General features: G+C 48.7%; 1 protein-coding gene across 6 annotated transcripts in view; it reads right to left on the reverse strand.

The window, feature by feature from the left end:
• The window catches only part of ACVR1B (activin A receptor type 1B), a 30,480-nt gene that overhangs the window by 7,091 nt on the left and 11,380 nt on the right, over positions 1-12,009 (reverse strand). For 2 of the 6 annotated variants that reach the window (XM_057701712.1, XM_057701715.1), the window contains exons 2-5: positions 6,797-7,036; positions 5,730-5,978; positions 2,708-2,938; positions 10-177 (exon numbers count right to left, since the gene is read on the reverse strand). In XM_057701712.1, the coding sequence (XP_057557695.1) occupies positions 10-177; positions 2,708-2,938; positions 5,730-5,978; positions 6,797-7,036 (888 nt within the window). Of the gene's footprint in view, positions 1-9; positions 178-1,359; positions 1,483-2,707; positions 2,939-5,729; positions 5,979-6,755; positions 7,037-12,009 lie in introns of those variants that run through there. The other 4 variants (XM_057701718.1, XM_057701714.1, XM_057701717.1 and 1 more) reach the window with 4 other exon arrangements.

Below are 12,009 nucleotides of genomic sequence, written 5' to 3' on the forward strand. Positions count from 1 at the left end.
TCCACTCACCTTGGGTGCCCACGATCTCCATGTGCAGGTGTGCCAGCCCGCTCGCGGCAGACAAGGCCAGCTTAATCATCCCCTCGATGGTCACCGTGTACCGGTTCAGATAGTCAAACAGAGAGCCGTGCTCATGATAGTCTGAGACGAGCCACAGCTGCGTCCAGGTGCCGTTATCTGTGGAGAACCACAGAGGAGTTCCAGAAAAGGCACAGAGACCAGCAAGAAGGTCAAGGTAGGAAAGAAAGAGTATGTGTGCGACACAAACCCCAGTTAGACCCCTGAAGTCCCCACTCCCCACCCCTACACCTCCTGAGGCCCCTCTGTGCCCAGCTCATCCACAGCCGTCCGCAGCTTCAGGCTCCAGGAAGGACAGAACAGCCTTTCTTTCTCCGACCTGCTCTCTCACTTCTCAAAGGCGGCTGCAGGATTCTGAACCGCGCCCCCTTAGGACACCAGATTTGAAATGTGAGGCATCCAGAAGAAGAGGAAGCACGTGCTCAGGGACAGCAACAGGATGCTGTTTCTTCTGCAACACTGCTTCTGAGCCTGACCAGACCCGCACCCACCCCCACCAGGGCAGAAGGCTTTGCAGGCCCTCCTCTGTGCTCCAAGACCCTTCGAGCACAGCCCAAACCCAGCACCAGGCTCGTCTGTAGCATTTCTTTGAAGTCCATTGCTCTTACCAGGCTATGAGCTCTCCGTGAGAGGAGGAAAGAGCTCCTTTGTGCACTATTGTGTTCCAGGCCAAAATGCTTTTCAATGCACGGAGAGCACACGTGCAAGTATTCCAGAGAGGAATCGTATCATCTTATCCTCAGAAGAGCAATGGGGGGTGGCGAGCACACCCTCTCACACAAGGGGAGAGGGGCATGCAGCGTACAGCGGGAAGGAGGAGTGGGAGGAAGGGAGGGAGAAAAAGAAACACCCAAAGCTGGTAATCGAATTGGCTTGTGCTGTTGCCAATAAGAAGACTGGAAATTAGATTGAGATCTCCCAAATTCCAGGCTGGCCCTAGTTCCAGGACACTATTCTACGTATATCACGTTAAAAAGGCAAGAATAAAGGAGTCTGATCTTTCTCCTCCCCTGGCCCTGATGTGGGTTTCAACAGCCAGATCCTACTCACACAGCCTGCCCGAATCAATACAGGGAGTGGCTCTTGGAAGAGCACCAACCTCTGCTTCTCTGATTATGAACGAGGGGTCCACCGAACACACCCCCTTACACTCAATAGCACCAACGTCTTGAGGACCCTGCCGATAAGTTAAAAGGGAAGATACCTTTTGACCCCTTTAAAATATGTCAGATTTAAATTAATCATCAAAAGATAATGCTATTTTAAAAAGGCACAGCTTACTCAGAAGGAGTAAGGAATTCTCTCTTCCCCTTCCTCCCTTGTGTGAGAGGTCAAGACTCGTCAGCCTGGGGGCAGCTGAGGCCACTACAAACCCCCACAGCAATGTGAGGAATGAGCAGCCTGCTGCTGTTTCAGAGAGGAAAAACAAACACTTAAGCATCTTCCACAGCCTCTGCCAGCAGCAACTTCTAAAAATCGCTGGACCATGGAGCAAACTGTGTCCTGACTGCCAGAGACACTCTTCTAAAATGTAAATGCCATCACCCACAGTCTTTCTGACCTCAAGTGTGCTACCTGCCTAGGTGTCTGCTGTCCTCTCTTCCTGGGCACTGTAAGCACAGGGACTGCGTCTTGTTCTTATATGTGATGATCCCAGGATCAGACAGTAGCCAATGAATATTACTGAATAAATAAGCGAAATTCCAATGACCACCCACTCTCTATAATAAAATACGATCCTCTCAAAAAGGCCCTTCCTGGCCTCCACCAGCTCTCCACCCATGTCTCTGGCTGGAGCATCCCAAGTCACCTGCAGGTTCCCAAAGACACGTCCTCTTTGCACATGTCTGGAGTGCTCTTTTCATTGGTTTTTCTTTCTGACCAACTCTCTGCCACCTTCGCCTCAATCAAGCTCAGGTATGATCCCCATCTCACCCCCAACCTGTGCTCACCAGAACAGCGCTTGTTTGATTACGTCCTATAATCAATCATTAGTTTACTTGTCTCTGCTAGATTCAGTGAGCTCCTTAAAAATGAGCACGTGCCTAGGCACATGAGAGAGATTCAAAAACTACAGCAAAATCAGCAGAGGGAGGGAGGAGGAAATAAGGAACCTCAGGTACAAGCGGACCAAAAGCTGAGCCTGAAGGCCACGGGGGAGCACCTGGGGGGAGGCAGGCCGTGGCTCTGCTGCGCCCGCTCCACCGCAGGGGTGTGTACGATGCTGGTCAGTCACAGAGCGTGGGCCACACCACATGCTCTTCTGGGGCTATCCTTTCCCGGAAGGGGCTGAAGCCACCCTTCTCCATTCCAGTTGTTTCCAAGGTAAATTCACTGGAGCCCCTGCAGGGACGACCCTGGGCACAGGTTTGGGAGTATCACAGAAGGGAAAGTGAGCAGGTAGGATGAGGATTTATCTGCTTAATAACTGCTTATTTACTTGCTTAATAATCTGGATTTCTGTACAAGCTTTTTGTAGAAGAAAAGTTTGAAAACCACTGCCTTACTCAGAGTCTCCTGCTATGGGTACTAACTAGGAAGGCAGACAGAACTGTGCTGTCCCCCAGCTGCTCGGTCTCCCCGGTCACCCTCCATCTGGGACACCCTGTATCCAGACCCGGCCCTTTACCTTTATTGTCAGCAGCAATAAACCCGAGGATGTTTTCATGGCGCAGCATGACTGTCTGGTATATCTCTGCTTCCCGGAACCAAGACCGTTCTTCACGAGAAGAGAATATTTTCACAGCCACGTCACCACCCCTCCAGCGGCCGCGCCACACTTCTCCAAACCGGCCCTTGCCAATAATCTCCTGTAAAACGATGGTTCGGGCCACTGTGCGCTGGACAAAAAGGGGTAACCCTGTGGGCCAAAGAATGGAAAGAAAGCCGACATTGTATATTTGCTGCACTTTGCAACTCCCACTCTCACTGCCACGCTGGAAAAGCCCTCATCACAGTGCCTCCATTATGCACTGGTCCTCTGACCACAGAGAGCCCGGCTGCCCCTGCACCATGTCCAGGTAATCCCCCGCAGGGCTCAGCTGGGCAGCTCCGAGAGTGAGCGAGCCCAGACACGGAAATGTATATGATTAGCTGTTCCTCACCTAAGCAATTTCTCCTCCCAGTTAGTATGGACGAAAGATCTGAATGTAAATGTCTGACCAGATTTACTACCTCTTCATCCAGGCTCCCGTGGGCCAATCCTCCCACAGCCGCTTCATGTGGAAGAGGAAGGAAAGCGGGGGTTTGAGGGCTGGGAGCCGCCTCCGGCTGCTCTGCTCATCGGCCACTAGAGGGCAGTGCTGTGCGGCCCATGAGCGCTGACCTGTGGTCAGGGCCCACCAGGTTCCCACCTCTCTCCAAAGAGACCAAAGTTCTCCTCCCCGGGAGCTGCAGATGTAGGACGGGGGACTACCCATGCTTATTCTAGGATTAATTTTACGGCCTTTATAAGGACTCATCTACTGCCTCATCTGACCCATGCCGTGTGCCCCTATCTCTGCAATCACCCCCACCACCGTTCCTCTTAACTCTCTCCCGCTCCCTGACTACGTATGTGCGTTGTTAACCCCTAAGTTGTTGACTACGCATGAGGCACTTGCATAAATGGTCTCATTTCCTCACAACCACTAATAAGGTAGGTCCTGTTATTATGCCCATTTCACAAATGAGAAAACTAAGCCTCAAAGGGGAAGGTTACGTAACTCATTCGAATTCACACAAGCTGTACATGGCAAAGCATCTAAGACTGACTCCAAAGTTTACGCCTGTAACTCCCCCAGTACAGAGCCACCAAATGCGTCTTGATTTAGCCCCCTCCTCTCCAGGCCCTCGGCACCTGCCCTAGTCCCGGCCCTCCCTTGGAAGACTTCCAGGGGGTCTCTCTGCCTCCCATCGCACCCGGCCCGCCATGCACACCCTGCACGCAGAGCTGGCCTCTCCCTGCCCTCCCGAACAGGGGACGGGTAAATGGATGCATTCACCCTGCACGCCACTGCCAGAATTCCCTCCGCAGGAAAACATGAACACTTACTTTCTCACACAAAAGCCTTCGGTTGATGCTTCTCATCTCAGCAGATAACACACAGCACCCGCACTTCCCCGCCCTGGCCTGGGGACAGTGTGCCGGCCTCCCTAAACACTTGGTGGTGAATGTTCATGCCTTTTTGTCCTTCTTTTGCTCAAGGGTTTTTCCTTGGCCTAGAATGTTCCCTGCCCTCTTACCTCTCTCAAAACTTCTAACTCATGACCCCTTTAGACACAACCTCCTCCGTGAGACCCTTCTCCACCATCTCTTCTCTCCAATCCTGGCCTCTTTTCTCATCCTGTTTGCCCTGTATCACCCAGAGAGTATTCAACACATACTTGTTAGTGTGAACTGAAAGTCACACAAGCAGCAAGGACTTACTCCTTTAAGTCCACAGAATTAAAACCCCAGCACCTTGGAAGCTTTGGATAGTCTGAACTCAGAATGGACTAAACCATCCAGAAAGAAACAGTTATTAATCATTTTACTCCAGATGACTGGGTAACCACCTCAGACCTGCCCTAACCTCAGCTAATCCTGATCTTAAAAAAGACTCTGAAAAACCCCAGTGGCCCTTCTCCAGCAGCAAATCAAGTCACAGAGTCAGTCAGTTCTAACCACTGCCCTACCCTCTTTCAGCAAAGAACAAGCCATATATTTTCTCTCTTCCTAAAAATATGCAGCTTTTAAATATATCCATCATCTTGGCACTCTCTACTGCAGAGCTTAATAAAGGCAAAACCACGGAAATTCAGGAGATGTCAGAGCTCAAAGTATTCCTGTGCTCAAGAAGAGATGTCTGGCCATGACTGATGGTATAATTTCCCCACAGAAGAGTCTTGTCATGGGGCGAGAAAACATACATCAACACACACAAAACACTCACAAACATGATCCTGCATGTTTTAGTTAGAATGGCAACAGTGACCTTTGTGGATGACTTCTTTCTACAGGAACAGAACACCTCCATCACTAAAAGAACTGTTTATCTTCATAAAAGGACGCCTCTGCAGTCACAGCCACATCTACTAGCTAGCTGAGCTCTACCCTGAGACCCGAACAACCCAACTCCCTTTATCCTAAATTCTAGTCATACGTCAAGATCCACGTAAGAAAGGGTCGGTCACCAACAGGCAGCTCTGGAAGTGGTGCTGATGCCATGCTGGAGGCCCCAGCTGCTTTTATTTCAACCGCCACCAAAAACCTTCGGGCAACTGGTACAAGTCAATGATTCACCCAACCCCGGCTCTCAGCTTTACTCGGTGTCCTTAATCTCCCCTCGCGGTTGCTTGCAGATCAATGATTAGCTGCCACCACCTCACAGGAACCTGGCACACTCCTGTTTCTCAAAAGGGGACCTGACACTGAGCACTCCACTGCTCAGGTGGAACCAGGTGAATTTTAATAGCTGTACTATAGCAAGACTGGAAGAGAGGCAGGGATTCTGGAATGGAGTTTTGCATCTGACCTCTGGAATTCCAGAGAATGAAAGATTTTCTGTGAACCCCATTATCTTGTAATGTGTCAGACTCCAAAAGAAGGGGAATTATGACAGCGAACGGCCAGCCTCCTTCCTGAACGCTCCGTCCTGCTGGGAGGCAGGGGTGAAGGCCAGCGGCAGTACCTGAGCCGGACCCCGACGTGGAGAGGTCGTAGACGAGGTCCTGGAGCGTCCTGTCCTTGGAGAGACACATCTCACACGAGGGGTCCTCCACGTCCAGCCTCTGGCGGTTGTGATAGGCGCGCTGATGATAGTTAATGACAAGGAAAACAGTGATGATGATGAGAAACAGGAGGAACACCGGGCCGGCGATAATGCCCACCAGCTCCACGGGGCCCCACATGGAGGGGTGCTCGGGCTCCTTGAGGTGACCTGGGTCAGGTGAGAGAGCAGAGGGAAAGGACAGAGTAAAAGTGAGGGAACGCCGAGGCCTCATTTCTCCCGGGCTCCTCCCTCCAGGTGGAAACGCCCCTTTCCTCTCCCTGTGTTCAAGGTGCCCTTGGGCTCTCTGGTCTTACTGGGCTGTGTATCTGCCTGAGTGCTCTCAAAAGCACACCTCTTTCGTTAAGGCGCCCTTTGCAACAGTCAAACCCAAAACCCGCTCTGTAATTTCACAGCATTTCACGGTGCTCTTCCCACCTCCACGCCCCGGGCACGTGCCAGGCTCTGCTCCTCCACTCGTGAAGGCCTCTGGAAGCTCGGCCTGGTCTCTCTCCTCCTCCTCTGATCTCCCCGGTCACACCTCCCAAATGGCGGGCCTGCGAAGGGTGGTGTCTACTACTCCTCAGCCTCGATCGCCATCCTTTCCAGCCTCTTCCCCCTTTGCCATCACCATCACGCCAGAAGCTCCCTTCACAAGGCTTAGGGGCTGCCTCCTCAGGGATCAGCCCCGGGCCCTCCCGTGTGGATCCCTGCCTGGCTCTTCCACGCCTCACCAGCTGCTGAGGGCTGCTCAGCCATGACCCAAAACGCAGCTTTCACCTCTGCGGTTCACTTAACAATCTGGTTCCCTCATCCTCCAATCTACAGACCGGACTTGGGAGGAATGCCACCCCATGTCAGCTCAGGAGCATCAAAAAGGCATCTGCACTTATCCTCCAACAAAGGGATGGGGCGAGTAGAGAAGGATGAAGTGACGGGGTGCCCTACCTCCACGCCGAGCCAATAGTCCAACAAGGGTGTCCACTCACCGCTGGGCACCCTCAGGTCTATCTTGTTGCAGAAGTCAGTGTAGCAGCAGTGCGTGTTGCGCAGATCCTCGGAGCTCAGGCAGTAGAAGGGCTTCCCAGCGGGGACCAGCTCCACTTTGGGGATGCAGGTGCGCACATGGTGCTCCATCCTGTCCAGGTTGAAAATGGAAACCATGCAGGCCCCATCCGTCTCACACGTGTAGTTGGCCTGTAGGCAGCTGGTGCACGCACACAGCAGAGCTGTGGGAAATTTGGGAGTGGACACTGACATCAATGGTGAGATCCCATCCTAGGTCCTTTTCCAGACTTACAATACAATCCCCTAGCACACGTGATGTTCCAAAATAAGGTGCTTTTACAGAGATGGGGCCAGAAAGATGACATCGTCAGTGGGGGCCCAACTTTTCCACCTGTTTATTCTGCTCACAAACAAGGCTTTCTGGGTCCCACCATTTTCCTCTAAGTGTTCTAGTTTATGCCTACAAGAAACAGAGAAACTGCCTTTTTAACTTTGCTTTAGACTTAGAATTATTTTTAAAAATTGTTTTGAGGCTAGAAAAGAGGTTTTCCTTTAAATTTAGATGCCTGAGGATGGGAGGAAGGCACTTTTCCTTTGGAGACTAGAGGACCCCTCCCCCCCACATACTCCATCCAACACCACCCGGGTTCCTTCGAGCCATCACCAACCCCATCTCCTTTCTCTGCACCAGAAACGCCCACAGTTTCCTGAATGCAATGTGCGTGCTCTCACACATGCTTTTGCTGCAATGCTTTCCTTCCTAGCTAATTCTTACAAGTTCTTTAAAATTCAGCTTAAACGTCACTTCCTTTGAAAAGCTTCCCCTGACTAGGGCAACAGGCTCCTCCTCCCTTTAGTCCCCAGCAGGTGCCCCTCTCAAGAAGGGCAAAAAGAACACCCTCCAAAGAAGATAATATTAGTGCCTACCTTATACAGTCATTGTGAGGATCAAATGAGCTAATGCATAGAAAGTGCTCAATAAAACTAGCCCATTCTGAAAGGGCAAGGGATAGCACTTTAAAAAGTATTTATATATATATATATGTATATATATATATATATATGTATATGTGTATATATACACACACATACATACATACACATATATATAAATATATATATATTTTCTTTCTTTCTTTTCCCAAATAGGTAGTACATACGATCATCTCTGAGACTAATGAGTTTTTGGCTGGGTGTGTATTATCCCTAAGTGTGCACTGTTGACAGGAAATTACTGTAAATGAATTTGGTGCCTCTGAAAGCCAGTTCAGCAGCCCTGGAATCTGAAATCCTTTATTTATCTGTCTAACAAGAATAGCACAGACAGCAGCAGTTGGTTCTCCCCAGCACTGTCTCCCATGAGCCTAACCCAGCCCTGACCTCTTGGGATGGGAAGGAGGGTGGCTCGAGCCACTAGGATACTGAGGTTGGGGCTGATGAACGAAGCATTCGCCCATCGGGGATGCAGGTGGCAGGACCCGGGACCCACCCGAGGCCCCAACTGGATGCTAAGTGAATACTATCTGGATACCAAGAGGGAACATATTCAAACTATGGCCCCGGGAGAAGAGTTATGACCAGTCCCACGAAAAACTAGCCTGTTGTAACTCACCCCTTTCGGCTGTAAACAGTCTATCTTTGTCTCTTCCTCTAAAACACTGGAAGGCATCTCTTGGCTTTTCAAATCCAAAGACAGATTCTAAATATCTCAGGGTCAACCCCTCCTTCCCCAGGCTTTCAATAAATGACACGATCCTTGCCATCCCCACCAAGGAAACAAAGGAGGGTGAGAGTGGACAGGTAAACGGACAACGTGGATCTTCACTGCACGGTGTGCGGGATTTTTTTCAAGTTTGATCAAATTTTTCTGCGAGAAATTCCAAAACATGCAGCTACCCGCTGAAGGGCTTGGGTAGTGTTATATTTTAAAGGCAGGGAGTTTAAAGCAGGTACCCTTTAGGCTAGGATTCCAAACATAAAAGGGATTTTAAAAGTAAATTCCTCCTAAATTTCTTTCTTCTTACTAACTGAAATTTACTTCTGCAACTCTCAGAACACTCAGCCCAAACCTCTCTGACTCACGCTGGAGTCCTGACTACGCATCCAAGAGCGCAAACGCCCATTCCTCTTTGTGTCAAAGGGGACATTCAGGCACAAAAGGGGTCCCCGTGGCGCGCACACCTCTCAATACATGCGCCCCGACGTCCGGCGACGAGAACAGCCTTGGGTCTATTTTGGGACGCAAGAAGGGAAAGCGAACAGCTCCCGGAGGGCTATTCTGAGCACAGTGGGACACGCGGGCCAGACCCGCAGCCGCCTTTGGGAAAGCAGCTCACTTCAGAGTCCATCAATTAGCAGGCAGGGAACCAGAGCCTTTGCTCCCAGCCACGCACTCTCCTTCCCTCGGTTCATGGCCTCTTTCACAGTGATTCATTCTGGAGAAGGAGCACACCCACACGTGGCTCATTATTTTTGGGAAGTACTTAAACAATCTTGGTGTAAGACAGGAAAGAACAAAAGTGGTGAAATCTATGCGAGACGGGACGAAGAACGGAACTGGGAGCAGGGCCATGTGGCTTTGTGATAAGGATTGGGCAAGTCCCCGACTCTATCTGGCCTCGGCCGCCCAACCAGAGAACACCATTTATGTTACAGAGATGGTATGAAGATTAGCCCACATCTGCTAAGTACTGCGGGTACCCTGAGAAGGCTGCTCACATCTGTGTACATCTCTACTTTTACAGAGGGAGTGAAAAGCCTGAAAAAGATATTTCTGAGATAACCATCGCTACTGCCCACACCTCTGCAGAGGTTTCAGTTACTCTCACTAGTGCCACAGCAGGGTATCATGGCAGGAACAGGTCACACAGACCCAGGGTTCAAATACCAGCTCTAGTATTAGTCACATGACCTTGAGCAAGTTAGTAACCTTCCTGCACCCCAGCTGCCTAATCTGTAAAGTGGGACTGTTAATTACTTCACAGGACTATGTAAGAATCACATGAAATAAGAGATTTTAAAAGTGCTTAGCAAATAGATGAGTCAATACATTTTAACCCCTCCCTTCGATGTAAAACTCAAGTAAACACATCCATGCACAATGTGTCTCTCTAACCGCTAATTAGGAAGTACCAAGTGACAGCAAGACCACAGCAAGGAACTGCTGTTGGTGCTCGGCTCTTCCAGTAACTAGTCGTGTGATTTGGGGCAATTCATTTAACCTTCCTGAACCTCATCTTCCTCACCATTAACCAGAAAGAAGGGGCTGAACAGATGACCTCTAAAACCCTCCAGTTGAAATCTGAATCTAGTTTGTTTTTAAATTCACACTGTTTGGATCACTGATTCAACACTGGGAAGTTCTGCTTTGATACCATATACCTTTTCCTGAACTTGAAAGACAGACTAGTCTCTAAATATGTTAATATTCGTTTTTCACTGAAAGTAAGTGATAATAAAATTACAAAAACATCTGAATTTACCAAAACTTTACTAGTACACTAATTTTGATTTCTTTGAAAAGTTATATCTGGACTGATGATAACAGCCCTTTATAATCTGTTTCACAGTGACTCATCAGGTGAAATCAGCCTACACACATGCACATACACAATACATACTAAAACTGTCAGTGTTTCATCACCAAGGAGTTACACAGTAGAAACAACACAATTAGGAAAGCCAATCACAGAGGAATAATATAACCAAACTACACAAAAGTAAGTTAAAAAGTGGTCAGAGTGAAATTCTCACTGGCACAGCATTTTGTTACTAACAAGCTAGTCAAACCTGAACTAAAGACATTGTGGCAGCATTTGAATGTGGTTCCAAGGTCTGCTTAGAAGATGGTCTGTGGAAGGATGTCAAAGCAAATTTGATTTGTGAGAGAGGGTGTGTTTGGAGGAAGGCTGACAGGTCCCGACGTGGGCAGACTCTATGTCTTGCTGCATGCTGTGGAGGCACTAACACGCTGGGTCTGAGCAAAGGCAGCCCCGCCGCAGGCCCCTCTCTCCTGCCCATGGCATACTCTGGGAGGATACAGTGAGGCTGGGGCTCACTGGAAATTCCCAAGAACCACCATTCAGGGCTAAACTCAGAGCCACTCAATCCACATCACCAGGGGACAGGGTATGGGAGGGACAGGGTATGGGAGGGACAGGGCATGGGAGGGGCAGGGTAGGGGCACCAACCTCAGAAGGTAAGAGGCATGCTGCAGAACACCCACATTTGTAGAGGAACGTCCACGAATGTTTTAAAGCTACAGTATCTATGATTTTTAGCTCATATACATTCTCCTTGGGGATGCTAAGTTTCATCCATTTGGTGTGGAACAGTGTCCTGCTTAGGGACACTAAACCTGCCTTTTCCAAGCTTCACTGGGCAACCTTCTAGTTCTATAGGAGCTAAGATTTGGTGCCCAAATCAGCCTGTGCCACCCTTACTCTTCATGATTTTACAACTTCATCATAAGCTGCCTGTGAGCTCTCATCTTTCCAGGTGACAGCATCCATCAGACAGGCCAAACTGATAAGAATAGCCTACTATGATCCGTGATTCTTTTAATTATTCTTCCTTGGACCTTATCCAAACTCCCTACAGCTTCCTTGGGATAGATCAAAGACCACAATTCCACACAACTCTGTAATCCTGAATAGCCAAGATGACCTTGGGAGGAAAAAAAAGAGAACGAGAACAAAGTTGGAGGACTCACACTTTCTGATTTAAAACTTACTACAAAGCTACAGTTATCAAAACAGTATGGTACTGGCCTAAGTACAGACTATAAATCAATGGAATAGAACTGAGAGTCCAGAAACAAATCTATAAATCTATCACCAACTGATTTTCCACAAGAGTGTCTAGAACATTTTGGGGGCAGGAAGACTAGACTTCAACAAACCGTAATGGACAACCAGAAATTCACATGCAAAAGAATGAAGCTGGACCCTTACTTCACACCATATACAAAAATTAACTCAATTAAGTCAAAGACATAAATATAAGAGCTAAAATTTATATCCTAAAAGTTCTAAAACTTTTAAAATGAAAGTAAGGGTAAATCTTCATGACCTTGGATTTGGCAATGGTTTCCTAGATATCACACCCAAAACACAAGCAACAAAAGAAAAATAGATAAATAGGCTTTCACCACATTGAAAAATTTTTGTCTCAAAGGACAATATCAAAAGAGTGA

This window comes from Hippopotamus amphibius, chromosome 12 (genome assembly GCF_030028045.1).
Source record: "Hippopotamus amphibius kiboko isolate mHipAmp2 chromosome 12, mHipAmp2.hap2, whole genome shotgun sequence".
Classification (NCBI taxonomy): domain Eukaryota; kingdom Metazoa; phylum Chordata; class Mammalia; order Artiodactyla; family Hippopotamidae; genus Hippopotamus; species Hippopotamus amphibius.